Below are 21231 nucleotides of genomic sequence, written 5' to 3' on the forward strand. Positions count from 1 at the left end.
TCCAGACACTTACAGTGCCACTTAATCCATAATATAATGGGAAAGCACTGACTCAACCCTTGATTATTTCAAAAGTCTCATTTGATTCCCCCTTGAAACAGACCCTACCGATCCCAAATTCCACCCCTCCCATGGCCTTTGCTTGGGATCAGTGCATCTGAACTCTCTCCCTCCCTCCCACCCCCTTCAATTGTTTGACTGAGCTTTGTTCTCCGTGTTTACTGAAGTTTCCCATTCCAGGTAGGGAGGAAAAGGGGGCTGGGGAGAATGCAGCCCTGCCCCACTCGCAGCCTTTTTCTCCATCAAAGCCCCTTATCCAAATCCCCTTGGTTGGTTCCTCTTTTCTTTGGGTGGGGCTGGAGGGGAGAATATTGATAAGACAGCACAGCCTGGTCATACGCATGATTTCCCCCCTCCGCACAAGCAAACCTCACCTTTTGTTTTCGTTGATTCCTAAATGAACAGAGATTTTTCCTGGTGGTGGTGTAGCCTGGTTTTCCAGCAAATTAGGGGACTAGTGCTTGCGCACTTTATCTCACATCTCAGGTTCCGCAAATGCCGCCCCCCCCAAAAGCAGGCACATGCCTTCCCCCAAATGGGAACTGTAGTATACCCTCTCACAGAGCTACAGTTCCCAGAGCCCTTCAGAAACTACAGCTTCCAGGATTCTCTGCAGAGAGCTATGTGCTATAAATGTGTGGTGGCCTTACTCCTTTTTTCTTTTTAGGTGAAAACTGAGAATCTGGGTTTGTTTGTTTGTTTGTTTAGTTGGTTAGTGGGTTGCTACCAAAAAAAGTTTGAAAGTGACTTAGTGCAACAGATAAAAACAATTAAAACAAGAACTTTTAGACTAATGTACAATACAAAATATCTGGATTATAGGATATGGGTTCATGGGAGGGGAAGGGGGCAATTGCTCCCCCCAATTTAGGAAGGAAAGTCCAAGGGGGAGCATAAAAAACCGAATTGCCCCACCCTCCAAAAAAAGAAAAAGAAATGTGTGCGTGGGGGAACAACAGCCCTACCCAGGCGCCATCCTGGAAAATCGTGGGTGCTTTAAGCACCCGCCCCCTCCTTCCCCCTCTCAAACCGGTTTGGCAGCCAGGTAACAAAAGGTAAGGACACCGTTATTTCCAAACGCATGCGCCATCCCCACCACACCCCCAAACATCTGATCTAATTAGAGGCAAGGAGAGGGACGAGTTTTGCTGGAGTCTCTCATTCTCCTGGCGCAAACAGCCGAACTCGCGTCTCGTTGGGGTGGAGGAAAAAGCATCTCCCCCCCCCCACCCCACCACAACAACAGCGAATTCCACCGCGAGCGCGCAACTAGCCGCTGCCCAGACGAGGTGGAGGTGGAAAAGAGACGGCGAAGTGCGAGGGACTTAACCTGCCCGCCTCGCCGGCTCCCTCCCACCTTGCTCGCTGTACCTTGACCCTCCGAGTTCAGCCCGGCGCGCCAAAGACGAACCGGCTCGCGGGGACGGGCGAAACCGAGAGGCTTTGGAACGTTCGGCGCGCAGGCGTTCCATCCGTAGAACGCCGGGAAACTTTTTTTGCCTTTCTGAACGTTCCATCCGCAGAACGTCGGGAAACTTTTTTGTCTGAACGTTCCATGGGCGCTCGTTAATAACGAAAACTAATAGGGCCTTTTTTTTTTTTTTTTGCTTTGTTTTGTCTTGAAGTAGCGGGGGAAGAGGAAGTGGGCCGGGGTAAGGAAAAGAGGCCATTTTTGGGGGAGTAGCGGGGCTTTATTTATTTTTTAAATTTTTTAAGCGCTCACTAAAACAACTTAAGATGCCCAGAGCTTTCCTCGTGAAGAAAACTTGCGTTTCTACCGGCAAGAGGAACTGGAGCGAACTTCCCGATGAAGAAAGAGGCGAGATTTACGTCCCAGGTGAGTCTTGCAGGAGAGGGATCTGGAGTGCGGCGAAACAACGGGCTTTAGAATTAAAAAAACCTTTGCTTTCGAGCGAGTTTTAAAATTTATTTATTTATTATTTGATTGTTTTTAAAGAAAATTGGTTTAGAGATGAAAATGCCTCCGGGGTGGGGGGAGGAAGGAGAGAGGACGGAACCAGGTGGCGCATAACGGCCACCATCGTTGGAGGGCAAACGTACGGGCTCCTTCGGGGCTCCGGCGCATTCCGGAGAGGCTCCGATCCCCACCCACTTCGTTTCCTGGAGGAAGGAGGGGGGTGTCTGAGGGGAAACTGGGAGGAAGGGGGAGCGCGGTGGGTGAGGGGGGGGAGGAGCAGGAGGAGATCATAACTCCGTTCCCCATGAATCACCTCCAGGCAAAACAAGGGAATCGCTGCCTTACTCATGGCAACTCCCACACAGACCTTTTCTCGGAGCGGATCGCACCTGCGCGGCGCGCCGGGCCATCCAGACCTGCCGCTCGCCTGAGAATGCTGGGAAAGGGCAGTTATGCGCGACAAGGCTCCGCTCGAGCAGAGCGTGCGGCGTTTAAACACGCCGGCGAAGGGGCTGGTTGGTTGGCGGGGAAGATCGAGGCGCAAAGGGTGGCGGCGGCGGCGCCTCTCCTAAAATGGGATTGGGCGCTGCGGACGCCGCTCTTGCTGCTCCCACGCTAATTAAACAAATGCAAACAAGCAAATTTAGAAGTTAGTTAAAGCCTCGCTACGTGCTACGGATTGAGGTGTCAGTGTTTCTGCCGTCCGGCGGAGTTTGTGCTGATTTGGGGTTAAACGGTCTGAATTTTTTAAAAGGCATAAACATTTGAGTTTCTGCAATATTTTCACCAGTAATAATAATAGTAATAATAATAAAACATAGACGACTACTTTGGCAGCCTAGGGCTGTATCCAACTGAGTCAAGTGCCGGATTTACGTATAAGGTCAACAAGCTATAGATTAGGGACCCACTCAATTGGGGGGGCAAAAAAAAATTAAAGAAAAAAACCCTGGATGTACATTTCCAAAATATAAGATAAAAAAGACAAATAAAATAAAACCTACATACAGCAACAGTGTTTTGTGTTGTGTAGGCTCCTATGTTGTAAGTAATGGGCCCCCAATCATTTTATGTTAGAGCTTAATAATTGTTTCACTATTAATATACTTCTTCTTAATTGTATTTCAGTTCAACAATTACTTTGATAAAATACATATTTTGTTATGTGCAAATGGCTTTAGATACCTATTAGGTGCATAAATTACCATACTGTATAGCATATATTCAACACAAAAACAGCGACAATTTCTTGTTGACAAAGGACAGCTGGACATATAAAGGGCCCCATTACCTTCAGTAGCTTAGGGCCTCATCAAACCTAAATCCGGCCCTGAACTGAGTCCTGCTTGGAGTAAACCCACTGAAACCAACGGACTTTAAGGTAGTGTAGTCATGGCCATTGATTTCTATGGGCCTATTCCGAATAGGACTTATTTGAATACAGCCCTTGCTTTCAAAAGAGAGAGAGAGAGAGACTGCAGGAATTTGAAGTGGTATGCAACAGTCAGAAACTGAGCTGGGTGCACAGCAGGATTCCCAATGAGTGTGTGTGATTGGCCTGATGAATTTCTGCCTGCCCTACAGCTGTGAAACATGCAGAAAAGCAAAGTATAACATATTTTAATAAATCAGTAACCCTCACGGGTGTAGCTAGGATTTATGGCTTTATGTTGGGGGAAGGCAGAACCGAGCTGTTAAGTACATTTTTATTTACTGGATTTGGGGGGTGGGCAGCTAACCCCCCCCTTCACCCATGATAATCCTCCCACTAACATACACCAGAAACCTTTGCCTAATTCTTGCTTCATAGCATCTCCACCGCTCACCATTCTGCAACAGAATAAAACCCTGCGAGTGAGTTCTGGATTACAGCCTCTTGCCCTAACTGCTAGGCCCTACTCCTTTCCTTAATACAGGGTCCAGAACGGTAGTTAGTGCAGTAACTACTGGGTGTCACTTCCCTTCAGGGAGCAAGCAACAGAGAGCAAGAAACTGCATCTTGACTTTCCCCTCTAATTACTCTGCCCTTGCGCCCTAGTCCAGTGTTTTTCGGCCTTGGTCCCCCAGTTTCTGTTGGACTACAACTCCCATCAACCACAGCCAGCTTAGCCAACGGTTAGGGATGGTGGGAGTTGTAGTCCGGCAACATCCAGGTTGCACCCAAAGTTAAAGAATGCTGCTACATGTTTGTCACTTCATTTTACTTCCAATAATTATAGGCCACTTTTCATCATAGTGTGTCACCACCAATAAAACAATTGATCAGGTAATGCTGTGTTGAAAATGAAAACTTCAGACAAGATTGTGGGGGCGGGGGAATCATAAACAGGCGTAGTACAACTTGCTTGAAATGGTTTTTGAAGCGGAAAGGTCTTAGTCAAGCACATCTTGGGAGGGAGGAAGTTCTGCAGAACTGGGTCCACAGAACTGAATGCTCTGTTCCTGGTGGATACGATGAGCTTCTCATCTGAGACCACAAACAGAGATGCCACAAGAAGATCTCATTGATTGGGCAGGAGGCTAAGGGATCAGGTGGTCCTGAGGTTAACCTGGACCCAAGTTTGTAAGTTAATAGAAGAACCCTGAACTTGACGCAACCACATTACTGTATGAGATCATTTCCGTAAGGGTAACTCTGCCAGACTGTGTACACACCATATATTTAAAGCATATCCTGGGAACGCTAGCTTGTTAAGGCTGCCGGGAACTGTAGTTTTGTGGGGGGGTAAACTACAGTTCCCATGAGTCTTTGCAGTACGTGTGCTTTAAACATATGGTGTGTGCACAGCTTTAGTCTGTGGTAACAGCAGTCTTGTGACATCTTCAAAAACAAGCACATTTATTACAGCAATACGGTGGTGTGGTTAAGTAATTTTACAGTCTGGTTACATGGGGAGGGTGCCCCATCTTAAGACAGTAATGTGTGTTCCTTGACTGACTTTGGAATGTGGCAAGCCAGCCCTCCTGTGTGGTTTTTTTTTGGGGGGGGGAGCATTCCTGGTCATTCTACTGAGTGGGGACCTGGGCTTCTCCCCCTAATAGCACCACTTGTGGCGTAGGTTTTGCAACTCACATTTCGCTTTGATGAGATGCATGCTGCATAATCCTCTATTGGCAGGTGCATATACAGTGGTACCTCGGGTTAAGTACTTAATTCGTTCCGGAGGTCCGTTCTTAACCTGAAACTGTTCTTAACCTGAAGCACCACTTTTGCTAATGGGGCCTCCTGCTGCCGCTGCACCGCCGGAGCACGATTTCTGTTCTCATCCTGAAGCAAAGTTCTTAACCCGAGGTACTATTTCTGGGTTAGCGGAGTCTGTAACCTGAAGCATATGTAACCTGAAACGTATGTAACCCAAGGTACCACTGTACACTGTATGGGGTAGTGGGAGAATCCTGAGGTGTGTAAGAGACAGAATCATAGCATTGGCAGGGATGGCGAGGGTCATCTTGTCCATCCCCCTTCAATCTTTTGTCCAATTCGGGGCTCGAACCCACAACCTTGAGATTAAGAGTCTCATGCTCTACCAACGGAACATAAGAAGAGCCTGACTGCTGCTGGATCAAGCCAAAAACCATCCAGCCCAGCCTCCAGTGGCCAGCCCCTGGTGACTGGTATTCAGTGGTAGACTGCCCTTGACTTTGGAGGTTCCATTTGGCTATCGGGGCTATGAGGCCACATAGAGCAGCAGGGTGGTCATGAAGAGAGCGGGGTGGTGGTGGTGGCACCTGGCTTGGTGATGGAGGGGGAGCCCAAAGGAATTAGGCGGACGCCTGGCGCTCTGCTCGTAAACCTCCCTGTCTGTCTTGGCAAGCATCACAGGGCCTGTCTTGAGAGTCTGTAATTAGCTTTTAATTAATCACGCTGGAAGCCTGCTCCTGGTTTCCTCAATAGATTCCAATGTGCTGACACGGGGAAAAGAATTCCACTGGTTCCTGCTGGTCCTCTGCTGAGGACCAAAAGGAAAACAGCCTGCCTTTCATCTGTCTGTAAGCTGTATTAGTTCACTAGCAAAGTGTTTCCGCGGGGAGTCTGGGTTAAAGATAACAGGAGGGAAATTGAGGCTGTGTGTGTGAGACACACACACAATTACTTTGCTATATCCTGAATATCCTGCCTTCTCTACAAGGAGCTCAAACTAGTGCACATGATGTAGTATGGGGTGTGTGTGATTAGAATGTTGGCTTAGGACCTGAGAGACCAGGGTTCGAATCCCCACACAGCCACGACACTTGCTGAGGTGACCTTGGGCCAGTTGCTGTCTTTCAGCCTAACCTACCTCACAGGGTTATTGTGTGAATAAACAGGGGGACAGCCATGCATACCACCTTGAAACCTCCACCATGAAAATAAAATATCTGCCTCTCCCTGTGAGGAAATTGTGTGCTTCATGGCTAAATAAGCACTGGAACCCAATCTTTGGAGTCCTAGTCTGACACTCTAACCACTAGGCCATGCTTCCTCTCCTCCCACTACCTCTTTTGAGGTAGCTTGGCTGGGGTCACTCCCTCTCTTGAGAGTGGTCTGTAGCCTTCCTTCAGAGGTTGTTGGAGAACAACCGCCATCAGCCGTAGCGGAGTTCGAATCTCACCACAGCCGCAGGTTGTTCAGTTTCCTCCTTCCTGATCTTGATTGCAAGCTCTCTGGGACAGAGGCCTGTGTTGTGCCTCTGCTAGTCTACGAACAGCCGCACCGTGCCTTCTCTAAGTCCCACATTCTGATGCTCCATCCCACTCTCCTGTAATTGTGTCACATACTAGTGTGACCAAGAAAGTGAACCTGGGGCGGAGCTATGCAGATTAAGGTCTAGGGCTGGGGAAAGTTACTGGGCCACCAGTGATGAGGATATTTGATCTAGCCCCCTCCCCAATTACAGCTAATAATAATAATAATAATAATATAGTATTTATACCCCGCCCATCTGACAGGGTTACCCCAACTACTCTGGGCGGCTTCCAACATACATAAAAACATAATCAAACCATACCCTCCAACATTTCTCTGATGAAAATAGGGACGTCCCATTCCATAATGATAATTTTACCATTTATAACCCACACATCTTACTGGGCTGGCCCAGCCACTCTGGGCAACTTCCAACATGAATAAAAACAGTGCTTTTTTCTAAAAAAAACATTTTTAGGGTACACTCATTTTCCTACTCATATTGAAATATTGTCCCTCAATGAGGCCAAACTTAGATTCACAAAATGTTAAGGGGTATGCGTACCCCTGCGCCCCCCCAGAAAAAAAGCACTGTATAAAAACATAATAAAACATTAAACATTTTTTTAAAAAAATCCTTATATATGATTGCCTTCAGATGGCTCTGTGGTCAGATAACTCCATACCCTCCAACATTTCTCCAATGAAAATAGGGGCACTTTTCCTGAGGAAAAGTGGAACATTCCTAGATCAAATAAGAAACCGGGACGTGTTCTTTAAATCAGGAAAATAGGGGCACTGGAAAATAGGGGCATTTGGTGGGTCTGTAAAACATTACACATTAAAAAGCTCTCCTATACAGGTCTGCCTTCAGATGTCTTCTTAAGGTTATATAGTTACTCATCTCCCTGACATCTAATGGGAGGGCATTCCATGGGGTGGGTGCCACTACCAAGAAGGCCCTGTGCCATTTCCCCCCCCCCCCTACAGTGCCAGGCTGGAGAGCCTCTGGCTTGCCAGATGTGGCTGGACTTCAACTCCCATCAGCCCCAGCTAGCATAGCCAGTGGTCAGGAATGATGGGAGTTGTAGTCCTGGCAGGATCTGGTGGGCCACTGAATAGAGCAGGCTTGCTGCCTGGGGGAGAGCGTGATGAGTGTAAGGAGCCCAAACACCTGGAGGCGCACCAAGTTGGGGAAAGGGTGCTAAACTAATGAGCTGTCAGGGAGGATGCTGTGACGATGAGGTTAAAAACTACCTTCCGCCGCTGGCACTGGGTGCCTTGGCCCTTCATGCTGGTGTTCCCACAGGGGAGACCAACGTGTCCCAGTCACACAGTCCCCTTTTCATAACACTGGGTACTTTGCTAGTCACAGCAGCGAGATGCTATAACTAATTGTTCTAGTTGTGCATATTGGGGGGTTCTGTGAAAGAAGCACTCTGTACCTGCTCAGAGACACTAAGAAATTACTTTTTTAAAAAAGGAAAGAAAGCGGAGGATCTGGAGAGGATGGTTATTTTATTTTATTTTACTATTCTTTTTATATCCCATCTTTTCTCCAAAGAGCTCAATGTGTCGTTGAGCTGAGGTCCCTTTGCCCCCCCCCAAGAAAAATATTTGAGGAGGCTGCCCCCCCCCAAGTTGATGGGCATTGTCATTCAAATGGTGTGTGTGTGCTGCATCTTCTGATTGATGCAGGGTGGGGCTTACCTGCCCCCCCCAATATTTTATTCAAGTTGGCACCCCTGGATGATATACACAGTTCTCCCCCTGTCTGCTTTATCCTCACAACAAGGGAGGTTAGGCTGAGAGACAATGAGTGGCTCAAGGTCGCCCAGTGAGTTTTATGGCTGAGCAGGGATTTGAACCCTGGTCTCAGGTCCCAGTCTAACCCTCTGGCCTCTCTGCCTTGCTTCACCCCCCCTCCATTGATGACCACACTTCTCTCCTTTTTGTGGAACTTTGAAAAATAGCAGCTTTGATTGTGTCTCAGTTGGAACGCTTCAGCTCTGGAACGTGCCAGGTGGTACAATGCCTCTGAGCACATGCAGAGGTGCTGAGTACCTGCAGCCAGCCCTGACACATATATCTGCAATTAATATAGGGGGTGGGTGGGAAGGAAGGAAGAGATGTGACTTTCCAGGGAGATTTAAGTTCCAGACCCTCCTTTCAAATTGCAACTGCTTTGGAACAAAACAGTTTCATCAAACTCTTTTTAATTAAAGAAGGGGAGGGGGAGGAGGAACACCCTGACAAATTTGACAGGCTTCAAATAGCTTGCCAGTTCACTCCGGGCTCCTTGACGGATAAATCAAAATGAAACTTAATACTGTTTCCGTGCGAAGAAAGTGGCTCAAAGAAAATGTGCGGATATTTTTCTTTTTTAAAAAAGTTTGGTACAAATGGGTTCCCCAATCTGCAAGCTGTATCTGAAACTTTGCTTAATTCCCCCCCCCCCCCTTTAATATAATTATCGTTGATCAGCCCCATTTGGGCTACTGATCAGCCTTTGGCTGGCCATTGATCAGCCCTTTTCTGCAGACCCGGTGAGGAGAGCTTGGGTTTGGGCATCCTTTGTCTCCACGTTGCCTTTTGAGCCTGGCTTTTTGGGTCCTGAGCCTTTTGTGACTCCCACTTGGCCGCTGCCTAGTGCTGAGGTGTTCTTTCTCTTTCCAACGGAGCCAAGAAGAACGGGAAGGCCGGGAAGATGTGCTTCCAGTTGGTTGGAGGGCGATTGCGACATGTGCCCTCCCACCCCGCTTCCCCCCCAGGCAGGTGACAGGAGATGGAATTGTGGCGCCGGCCCGGAAACGCTTAATTAACTACCTGGGCTGGGTTGGACTTTCCAATAACATCCCGGTTAACCGGTTCTGAGCTGTTTACTTGCTGTTACAGCTGACCCTGGGTGGTGAGGATGATAGTGGAAGGGAAGGGGGTCAGTTGCGGTGGTGGGATGGAGAGGGGAACCCCGTGATATTTTCAGTTGTGTTCCTGTAATGAGGACTAGTGCCTTGGGGGGGGGGGGAGATGGGTGTTACGTGTTATTCTACGCTTCCTGTCTCCGTGTGTTTTCAGTATTGCATCCACTTACTCTACTCCTTAATTAGCCACTTAATTAAAAGTTAGGCTATGTACACCTTTAAAGCACATTCAGAGCACATTCATCCCCCCTCAAAGAACACTGGCCACTGTAGTTTGTTAGGGAGGCTGGGAATTGTAACTCTGTTTGTGTGTGTGGCAGGGGGAACTACAGTACCCAGAATTCTTTGAGGGAAAGGATGTACTTCAAATGTGTTTTAAAGACATGACCTTAGTTTTAGGGCAGGGTTGAGGAAGCTTTTTGCATGTTCTCGGAGTCCCACTCACATTGGTCCCAGCCAGCATGGCCAATGTCCATTTTTTATTATTTTTATTAGATTTATATAAACCACCCTTCATTGAAAGATCTCAGGACGGTTCACAAGATAAAAACACAAGAAAACACACACAATAGTCAAAACAGAAGCAATGAAACAGTAACCCTCCTTCCCACAAACACATTTAAAATACTTTAGAATATTAATTGGGGATAATGGGAGTTGTTGTTGTGGTGGCGTGGGCCACACGTTCCCCATCTCTGGATTAAGTGAACACATATTATAATCCTGTACCCCTTTACCTGGAAATAACCCCCATTGAATTCAGTGGAACTAAGCAGTGGGGAACCTGCAGCCTTTTCAGTCCCAGCCAGCCTGGCCAATGGTTGAGCAACATGCCATGGATGCTCTAGTTGAGATCCCTGCATGGCAGGAGGTTGGACTTTATGACCCTTGGGCCGTGTTAGAAATTAGCCAGGCGCATTTTGCTACTGCTGTGGGTCCAGTTGCAACTAGCTGTAGATTTCTGGGCACCAGGTTGGTGACCACAGTTTAAAAACTTCTGCCTTAATCCATGGAGACCCATGTTTGGGAAACCTTGACCAGGGGGGACAAGATGGCACTTCTCAGATCCTTGAAGGCCTATTGCAGCAGTGAGGAACGTCTTGCCTTCCAGAGATTCTTGGACCACAACAACTTCCACCATCCCTACTCCTTAGCCCTACTTGCTGGGGTGAGTTGTGGTCCAGGAACATTTGGAGTGCCACAAGTTCCCCACTGCTGGTGTGTCACATCTGTGGAGTCAAAGACTTGCTCCCTGCTGCTGTCCCAGAGGGCAGGTCTAATTTAATGGGATTGAGTTACAGGACAGGAGATTTCGGCTGAAGGCAAGCAGCTGGGAAGGGCAAGCAGAGAGAGGAGTTGTTGCACCCAGGTCCTGCCTGCAAGCTTCCTATTGGGGCATCCGCTGTGAATGCTGGGCTGGATGCAGCGTGACTGTTCCTATGTTCTTGTACCAGTGGAAGTGACCACTCCCTTTCCCACCTTGCAGTCTCCTTGGGCGGCTATGCCCTGTGGAAGGATCTGGAGCCTTCGGTGGCTGAGCCGCCGTCATACCCGATGCCCTTGGACATGACGATACGGAGCTCCACCTACACGGCCGCCCAGCCCCATTGCACAGCCCAGGTCCCAAGTGGGGTGCATCAGGATGAAGAGCCAGGGTTCTTGCACCCCAAGATCAAGGTATGACCTGATAAGAGGGGGAAATCTCCTATGTTTGAAGGAATTTCAGGTAGCTGCTAGTGGGAAGGGTCTGTTAGAAATTAGCCAGGCGCCAGGCGCGTTTTGCACCTGGCTTCCGGCCATTTGCGACCAAGTGAAGATTCAGGAAGGCGCCTGACATCTCCACCATCTGGAGGAGTATGCGTGGGGATCCTTGGATCTTGACTGTTTTCACACACTAATACCCCATCCCGTAGAATTCTATTTTATCTGCACAATCTGAGGGCAGCTGCCCGTGCCCCCTTCTGGCTCCGTGTGTGCAAGTGAGTCTCACAAAGCCTCTTCCACCATCTTTTCTCTGCAGGTGACGCAAGGCGACGGCCCCGGGGAGCAGTTCTCCTGCCCCTACTGCAAGAAGGGCTTCTCCTACCAGCGCATGCTGAACCGCCACTTGAAATGCCACAGTCAGGTGAAGCGCCACCTCTGCCCCTACTGCAACAAGGGCTTCAACGACACCTTTGACCTCAAGCGCCATGTCCGGACACACACAGGTGAGCTGCTCTTCTCTCTTACTTGAGAGCAGAGTTGAGCCAGGCCGGTGAAGCACAGGTGTCTCCCCCTCCTGCTGCGACAAGCTCCTCTCCCCACTGGTCTCCTAGGACCAGGAGAGGCGTGAAACGGGAGGAGCAAAGTCAGGCATGCTGGCGTAGTCTCGGATTGCTTGGGGAAAACTCTGGAGAGGTGTAGACTTAGGCAGCTGCAGGAAGGAGGGGACTTTTAGTCTCAGCAACTGCCTCATAGGGGCAAGACCTACCGGAGAGAGCTGCTCCGCTAGGTCTTGCCCCCATGGAGTTACTTACTCTTCTCTACTATGCAGCAGTGATTCATTTATGGATCTGCCCCAGTTCAGTAGCAGCTGCAAAAGTACCACACCCTTCTGAGTACACGTAAAAGTGCTCTGCTTTTTGCAGCAGTTGCTGATCTGCCTGCCCAAAGACGAATGAGAGGGGGTGGCAGCCCACGAAGGTGCTTTAATACCATTTGGAAAGTTGAAATGGAGCACATTCTGCTGTTGTAAGAAACAGGTCTTTCAGTGTTCCAGCACCTGTCCTTTGGAACTCCCCGCCTATTGATATCCGGCAGGCGCCTTCCCTGTGCCCTTTTCAGCGCCTGCTAAAATTGTTTTTGTATATGCAAGCCTGTCTGGACATGTATGAGCTGTCATGTGTTTCCATCTGGTTTTTAGCTTGTCATTGATTTTAATTAACTTTTTTTTTTTTTTTTAAAAAAGCGTTTAACTCTTTTTCTGCTAATCTCATTGTTTCAAACAACACGTTCAAGCTTTCCGATTGCACTGTTTCTCCCGCCCAAATGCCTCTGTGTTTTGTGCCCACCGGTGCACTAAAAAAAAGACTTTTGTTTCCCACTCCTTGCAGGCGTCCGCCCTTACAAATGTGACCTCTGCGACAAGGCTTTCACCCAGCGCTGCTCGCTGGAGTCTCACCTGAAGAAGATTCATGGGGTGCAGCAGAGCTACGCCTACAAAGAGCGCCGCGCCAAGCTGTACGTCTGCGAGGAGTGCGGCTCCACGGCCGACAGCCAGGAAAGCCACTTGCGCCACCTCCAGGAACGCCACCCTGACAGCCCGCTGCTGCGCAAGGCCACACGCAAGACGGCTGCTGCTGTCCACGCCGGCGCTGCGCCCACTCTGCTGCAGGGGGGGCCTTGCCTCTGAAGTGTGTGCCTGAGTGTTCTCACGCGGGTGGGGAGGAAGTGCCTGTCCCTGTCCCGCGACCCTCTGGCACCCCTCTTCTGCCCTCGGTGCCCCCACCCCCTCTGGCAAGCACAACCCTCTTCCTAGCTCAGGGATTCTCAAAACTTCTTATGCTCCAAGTGGGAGACAGGGCTGACATTTTTATTTGGAATCACGGCACAGAGCGAGAGGGGAAAGGAGAAGAGACTATGTTGGAAGTATGAAGTCAAATGTCCTTTTTTTCCTCTGGGAGGAAGGAGCCGGAAAGTGAAACCCGGAGTGTGAACTCAAAGTGGTTTTCAGGCCCAGGAAGGAGACTTTTCCAGTTGCTGCCTTCAATTCCTCCAAGGACCTGCCCTCCAAAAACCCAGTTATTTGGAGGGAATGGAAGGGGGAGGTTGGCTGTGTGGGCAGTGGTGTAGCGTGGGTTGCTAGCACCCGGGACCATGTGGAGGGAGTGGGTGGGTGGGAGGGAAATAGATGGAGTACGCATGCGCATTCAACTACCTAATGTTGTCCACGTCACCCAGGAAATCGCAGCTGCAGAGATTTTTTTAAAGAGTTGTTGTCCAGAGAGGTCACTTCCTGGTTTGCATGGAGAAGTTGTTTTCAACGGAGCCCAACAACGGAAGTGCAAAGCTGTATTGAGGCAGCACTGGGTGTTGAAATCTTGTGCCCCTAACAATTTTGCACCCGAGGCAACCGCCCCAGTGGTACACACACACACACACACACACACACACACACACACACACTATATGCCAATGTGTATGCCTCAGCCCTAGGACTTTGCATTGTTCTTCAGAGTGATGCTAAGAGTGCCTTAAGAAAACCCCTCTTAAGACAGGGTTGGGGAAGCTGGGGGGGGGGGGGGTCCTTGAGATGTTGTTGGACTCCAACTCCCATCAGCCCCACGTCACCGAGTTCAGAAGACGGGGAGTCCAGCAACTTTTGGGGTGCCACAGATTCCTCATCCCTGTGATCTCATGGGTTTTGTAAAAATGAAAAAGCATACCCTTTGTAGAGTAGTAGACAGTGCAGGAAAGGGCTTCTTTCTTTGCACGATGGTCATATAATCATGGAAGGGACCTCAGAGGCCTTCTAGCTCTGCCCCCCCCCCGCCCGTGCAGAAGAAGTGCTGCTACAGCATTCCTGACAGGAGGCGGCCCGGCCTCTGTCCCTCCTACAGACATGTAGCTTTCGAATCCAGAGGTTTGGGTGGCTGCACATTTTCCTGATTCTGTGAACCAGATGCAGCCTCTAAGACATGGATTTCCCTCTTTGTGTACCGTAAGAAATAAATGTTAAACATCAGGCTGCCTCTGTATGAGTCCCCGTTCTGGCCTGCCAACCAGCCTCTACCCAGAGCTGCAAATCCTCTTTTGCCTTTGTGCCATGGCTGTGATTGCATCCCATAGCTGCTTTCCTTTGGAAAGCAGCGGTGGAGTTAACTGTCCTGTCACATCTCTGTGCTAACCTGCTATAGGGCCGGCCCTATCGTTGGGGAGGTTGGCTGATTTGGGGCGTCATGAAAAGGCAGCAAATTGTGAAAGGTATTTAAGTTAATAATGTAAATTGTATTTTTTTTATATTGCGAGGGGGGGAGAGAGGCACTTGTGGGATATTCTGCCTTAGGTGCCAAAAGTAACTGGACTAGCCTGGTGCCTTGTTGCCACGCAGGTGTGATGGAACAGTGGGAACGTCAGCATCTTAATGGGACCGGGGCATAAAGTAAATTATATGAGGGTGTGAGTTTTGTTTACATATTGGTCTTCTTTCTCGGATCTGCTGGGAAAGGAGCCAGGCCTGTGAATTTTTAATGTTATTATATTATTATTATTATTCATAATCAAGGATTCTCCATCTCATGAATGAAAATAAAGAAACTGAATATTTTGCGAGTCTGTAGGGTGCGTTGTGTTTTTGGATTCCAACAAAGCAGCCTTCAGCATCCTGGTATCTCCAGTAGATGGGAGTTGTAGACCAACAACATCTGGAGGGCTTCAGATTGCTGAAGGCTGCAAAACTCTAGGGCTGAACGCTGCAACTACATTTGCTGGGCCCAAAGGGCCTCACTCTAGATCCAAACTGAGGCCCACAAGCTGGATTTGGCCTCCAAAGAATAAGAAGGTTTCTGCCCAGTTTGGTTTGTAGGGAAGAGGGGGGAAATGTTGCTAATGCAGGAAGGTTTCTGCAATCCCTTTCAGCTATAGGCACCCACGGCATCTCACGAAAACCTCAGCTGTCTACATAAGAAGAGGGACCCTGCTGGACCAAAGACCAGTGGCTCACCTCGTCCAGCTTTCTCTTCCACAGTGGCCAATCAGATGCCCAGTCTGGGAAGCTTGGATGCGAGGCCTGAGTAGTCCCTTGGGGTTACTGGAAGGAGGGCTCACATGGGATCATATTCAGAGGCAGAAAAGGCTTTTATGTGCGGGTGTGACCAAGTGTGTGTGTGTGTGTGTGAGAGAGAGAGAGAGAGAGAGAGAGAGAGAGAGTTGGGGTTTGGTCTTTCCCCTTTGATTTACAGTTATTGAAAGAGGGTGAGCAGGAAAGCCCTCCTCAAGGCCATCCCAATACATTTTGGCACCTGAGGAAACCACAAAATGGCGCCCTCCCACCAGGGAAGAAGCTGGGAGTGAAGATCTACCTCAGAAACAAGGGGTGGGGGGAAGCGGCAGCAGGTGATGCGTTCCTTGGAGGCCGGATCCTGCCATCCCTGTGGATCCTAAGGTGGTTGCCTCACCTTGCCCCATGAGTGGGCCTGGCCTGGCCCTCCTTCACACATTTCTGCCTGTTTTGTTACTCTTATTTAGTTATTGGATGAATTGACATATCACCTTTAAGGCATGGGTGGGTGGCAGCTTTCTTCACAAGAAAGTTTATCAATAGTGAAGCTTACAAATCAGTCTGAGGCCAAGGAGATTTACTCTAAAACAAGCCCTGTGGAGTCTAGTCCTGGTGCTGCTTGTTTCTTGGCTGAAAAAAAATTCTTGTTGAGGTGGTTTTTTTTTAGCTAGGGGAGCAGTGAGAGGGAAGACCAGAACATAATTACAGTGGTACCTTGGGTTACAGACGCTTCAGGTTACAGACTCCGCTAACCCAGAAATAGTACCTCGGGTTAAGAACTTTGCTTCAGGATGAGAACAGAAATCATGCTCTGGTGGCGCTGCAGCAGCAGGAGGCCCCATTAGCTAAAGTGGCGCTTCAGGTTAAGAACAGTTTCAGGTTAAGAACGGACCTCCGGAACGAAATAAGTACTTAACCTGAGGTACCACTGTATGTTATGTTATGCAAAGTTAACTAAGCAACCTCCTTTTGACAGGGTTAGGGTGCTGGGGAGACAGATGCCTTGTGAGGAGTGGGGGAGAATAAAAATAAATTGGAGGACAGAGAAACAATGAAGGAGAGCAGATTTTGGGGTTATCGGCGGTGAGAATGAGATTGGCTTTGCCAGGAAAATGGAGGAGGAGGAGATGGCTTGCCCAAGAGGCACATGTTCTTTTCTTCTTTAAAATGAGGACGCATTATACTGTAAACTGGGTTTGCATCCTCTTCTGTCTGGACAAATACCTGCAAAGAACAATCCAAGTTGTAAATGCACACACAGCCAGTCAGAAACTGTTCCTTACACTTAGCTAAACATCCCCTCCTGGTTAAACAGTTTAGGGAGCAGAGGAAAGAAGGACAGTGTGGGGATATATATACATACATACATATATATATATATATATATATATATATATATATATATATATATAATTATTTTGTCTGAGGATCTGAAATGATTTACATTGACAGGCGGAAACCTCTTCTAATCCTTGCTTTTTAAAAGCGGCCCGGAGAACATGATTTTGTTGGAGAGGTTCACCACAAAATTTGGAGAAGTGTGAATTTTTGAAGGCCATTTGAGTTTTGGTTGGCATGTTGCTTTTAACCTTTCCCAAGATCAATTCTATTTGCCAAGAAACAGACTGGTGATTATTATTTTTTTAGTAGGTAGCTTTGTATTCCTCAGCTATTTTGGCATTAAAACCTGCACATGGAATACTTGCTGTGGCCAGCAGAGGGTGCACAGACATTACACATACGCAGTGGATTTTGAAGATTATACGACAAGCACCTAGAATAACTACAAATGCCACACACCAACTGCAAATTTTCTCTCTCACGCCAATTGCAATGGTATGACACTTGCGGCAGCAGATATCTGCAGCATCTGAAAACAAAATAGCACTTCAGGCTTCAGAAATATTGCTTTTAGCTAAAGGGACCCCTGACCATTAGGTCTAGTCTTGACCGACTCTGGGGTTGCGGCGCTCATCTCGCTTTATTGGCCAAGGGAGCCGGCGTACCGCTTCCGGGTCATGTGGCCAGCATGACTAAGCCGCTTCTGGCGAACCGGAGCACAGCACAGAAACACCGTTTACCTTCCCGCTGGAGTGGTACCTATTTATCTACTTGCACTTTGACATGTTTTCGAACTGCTAGGTTGGCAGGAGCAGGGACCGAGCAACGGGAGCTCACCCCGTCGCGGGGATTCGAACCACCGACCTTCTGATCGGCAAGTCCTAGGCTCTGTGGTTTAACCCACAGTGCCACCCGCGTCCCTACCCCAGTGCAAATTCAACCCATAGATCAGGCATGGGGAATGTCAGGGATGGGGAACCTTAGCTTCAGGGCTGAATGTGGCCCTCCAGACCTCTCTGCCTGGCCCCTGGAACTCTCCCGATGCCACTCCCCATAGCAGGCCACACCCCTCAGCAGCACTGCTCCCCAAGTGTTTTTGCCAGACAGGAATGTGTCCTCAAAGTGGATGGAGGCATGTGTGTAGAAAGCTTTGACTGTTGGGTGGCTGGAAGACACCATTGCTTCATCTACTTGTTGTCTTTGGCCCCCTGTCCACCTCTGGCATGATGTCAGTGCAAAGAGGCAACGCAGCCCTTGTAGGAGGGCAGTGGCTCATTGGCAGAGCAGGCAGAAGCCCTGGGTTCAGTCCCTAGTGGCATCGCCAAGTAGGGTTTGGAGAAATCCCACTGATATCTCACACCAGCTCCTGGGCGCCACTCAATATGAAGTCCAGGGTTGCCTTCCCTCTGGTTGGTTTCTGAACCAGCTGTTGAAAAGCACAGTCATTTGGGGAATCTAGAAATGTTGCCTCTTCGTTGTGAGAGGAACACTCATGTAGCCTTGAGAGGTGCTGCCAGTCCGTGTAGACAATACAACAGTAGACAATACAACAGTTTCCAGTGCTCCTTTGGGCTGAAAGTGCTCCCCATCTTTCCTCTCAACTTTGACCCTGGGCATCGAGGAACTAGTGACCCGATTTAAACTCCAGGATTTGGGTGAAGGTTTCCCCCCTGCCTGCGTGGTTTCCCCGAACTTGATGTCTGTCCCTTCATTGGGTACTTAAATTCTTATTCCACTGACGTTGAAGAGCAGAGTCCAAACGCTGGTCAGCGATGCAGACAACTAAGTCATATGTCCCTTGTAATGGGAGCATGCACAAGTAATGAGGATGTAGTTGCAACATTTTGGCACTTAATTGGAATCGGAACATTTTATGTCTGGCTCTGGAGATGCCTTTGGTGGAACCACTGGGTGCTGCTGCTGCTGACGACCTGAGGATTTATTGCTTGAGCTGTGCAGACACCAGAACACCAGAGATGCTGCACACAAGCCAGCACAAGCACTCGGACTCTTGCTTTTAAATCACAAAAGTGTCGAATAATAAAAAATAATAAATTATTATTAATATTATTTTTATTAATTGAAACCCTTGAAAGAAGCTCAGAAGGGGATGCTTGTTTCTCATCAGGCATAGCATTAAAGCAGGAGTTGGGAAAACCTTGTAACCCAAGGGCCACATCCTCTTCTATGCAACTTTCCAGGGGGCCACACACCAGTGGGGGCGTGGCCAGAGGCAAAAGAGGGTGGAGCTACTGATTCAAATTTCTACACAATGATGTCTACACAATCGCCACACACCTGCCTATCATCCACCTGGACCAGGGTTCCCCAAACTTGGTTCTCCAGTTGCAGTTGCACTACAACTCCCATCATTCTTACCTAGCAGGACCAGTGCTCAGGCATCATGGGAGTTGTAGTCCAAAAACAGCTGGAGACCCAAGTTTGGGAAACCCTGATCTAGACAAGTGAGAGGCATGATCAGAGTTCAGCCAGGCAAGAACGTTTGGGATGCATAGCAAAGCCAGCGAGGGGCGTGGCCTGCAGAGAGGGGGTGTGGCCTGAGGGATAATTCTGAGGGTCAGATAGAGAGCCCTAGGAGGCCACATTTGGTCCCTGGGCTTAAGGTTTCTCACCTGCGTCAATGGATCTCCAAGGTTTAAGACCAGAGCTTTCCCCAGCCAAATCGGGAGTCCTCATGGATCGGCCACAAGGCCTTCTGCATGCACTATGGCCCTTTCACAGCAGATGGAGCTGTTGGCTCTGCTTGTGCCTTTCTTGCCTTCTGCTAGGGGCCACCTGGCCAAATTTATGGCGGAGGGTCTTATATTTGAAAGGGGATCAGTTCCTCTGTTTCTTTGGGATGCCTGCTCCAAATCTGTTTTAAATAGCAAAAGAACCTTAAGGAAGGATAACAGGGATGGGGAGCAGGTATTGAGCAGGCAGACTCCAACATCCCACCGATCAAAATCGGGATGCTCGTTTTTGGTCCTGCGCTCTTGCGGGAACCAGCTGACTTGTGAGAGAGACCCAAAAAAACGAGCGTCCTTTGGTCTGCTGCTCTAGTGGGAGTGTCAAAATACCAGACCAAAAGCTGGATCCAATCAGAAGCCAAGATGGCTTCTGTAATTCCAGGATGTCCCATTCAAATCAGGATGGTTGAGGGGTATGAGGTTACCTGGTCAATGTCTTGTTTCCGCTATGATGAAATCGGGGAGGGACCTTTCTCAGCTCAAAGGCCATATTCCACTTCCAGGTGCCACATGCCCTGGGGGGGGGGGAGGGTACAAGGAGAAGCAACAAATGTCAGTGTACTCACACGCCTCTCTCTACCTTCCATCCAGCAGTGGGCAGAGTCAAAGTGGGTGGAGCAACGGGGCTGGCTTCTACATGCACGGACCCCTTGTACATTTCTCCATCCTCCAATCAGGTAAGCAAGAGGCAGTGTCTGAGTTCAAGGACACACCCCCGCCTTACAAAAAAGCAAGAAGAAGCAGGGCTTTTGAGAGGCCTAGTCTGAGGATGGAGACATGCCCTGGAAAGAATACAGAGGCATATGGAGAAGCCATAGAGCACAGCCTCCAATATTTCTGTTATGTACTGAAGTTCTCACCCTGGGCCAGCAGGGGGATGCTGTAGATAGTTTTCACTCAGGTCCACATATGCAAATAAGGGATTGAAAGTGACGTTCAGTGATTGGATAGTTGCAGAAAATGGTTACTGTTGTGTTCTAGTGGAGCTCTATATAAGCAGGCTGGCTGAACCCTTCAGTTCAGTTCTGTTCTGGCCTGTGAATAAACAAGAGCTGTTTGAAGAATCGCTGTGTCGTCTGATATGTTCACCCACAACTTAACAATTTCTCTGATGGGAAAAGGGACATCCTATTCTGCAATAATAATAATAATGTTATTTTTTAATATCCCGCCCATCTGACTGGGTTGCCCCAGCCACTCTGGGCAGCTTCCAACATATGTAAAGCACTGAATGTTAAGAAACTTCCCTATGCAGGGTTGCCTTCAGGTGTCTTCTAAAGGTTGCATAGTTACTTATCTCAGGGTTCATGCAACTCCATGCCCGCCAATATTTCTCCGATAAAAATAGGGATATCCTAAGGAAAAGCAGGACATTCAAATCAGAAATGGGAACAGCTTCTGTAAATCTGGGACTGTCCCTGGAAAATAGGGACACTTGGAGGGTCTGATAGAGGGCCATATCAAGAGGCCTGGGGAGGGGGGCTGCACCCTCCCCCTGGCCTGAGGTTCCTCACCCTTCATTTAAATCCATGCATATCTATGAGCATATGGGGAAGTTATGCATACCTGGGCCCTCTCTTGCTCTTTCTTTTCTGCTGACTCACTTCTCCTCCAGAAACTTGCAGGCACCCCAACCCCTTCTATGTATCGTCATACCACATAAGCAATGGGACGGCACTTACAACTTTGAACTTTCGTGCCACACAACCACCAGATCCACTGCACTGCGGAGCATCAACTGTTCCGCTAAAGAAGACCCTGGTTAGGCAAATCTTCAATCTACACTGTTTGGGTGACCAGTGACCAGCAAGCTTTTT

At 48.7% G+C, this 21231-nt stretch overlaps 1 protein-coding gene across 1 annotated transcript; it reads left to right on the forward strand.

Moving 5' to 3' along the window:
• Positions 1–1167: 1167 nt before the first annotated feature.
• On the forward strand, positions 1168–13424 carry OVOL1 (ovo like transcriptional repressor 1). The gene is made up of 4 exons (XM_028711015.2): positions 1168–1897; positions 11052–11242; positions 11586–11772; positions 12658–13424. Exons 1-4 carry the CDS (start codon positions 1798–1800, stop codon positions 12954–12956), a joined length of 777 nt encoding a protein of 258 aa, XP_028566848.1. The 5' UTR covers positions 1168–1797; the 3' UTR covers positions 12957–13424.
• The last annotated feature ends 7807 nt before the right edge of the window (positions 13425–21231 follow it).

The sequence above is a fragment of the Podarcis muralis genome, chromosome 16, assembly GCF_964188315.1.
Source record: "Podarcis muralis chromosome 16, rPodMur119.hap1.1, whole genome shotgun sequence".
Taxonomy (NCBI): Eukaryota; Metazoa; Chordata; class Lepidosauria; order Squamata; family Lacertidae; genus Podarcis; species Podarcis muralis.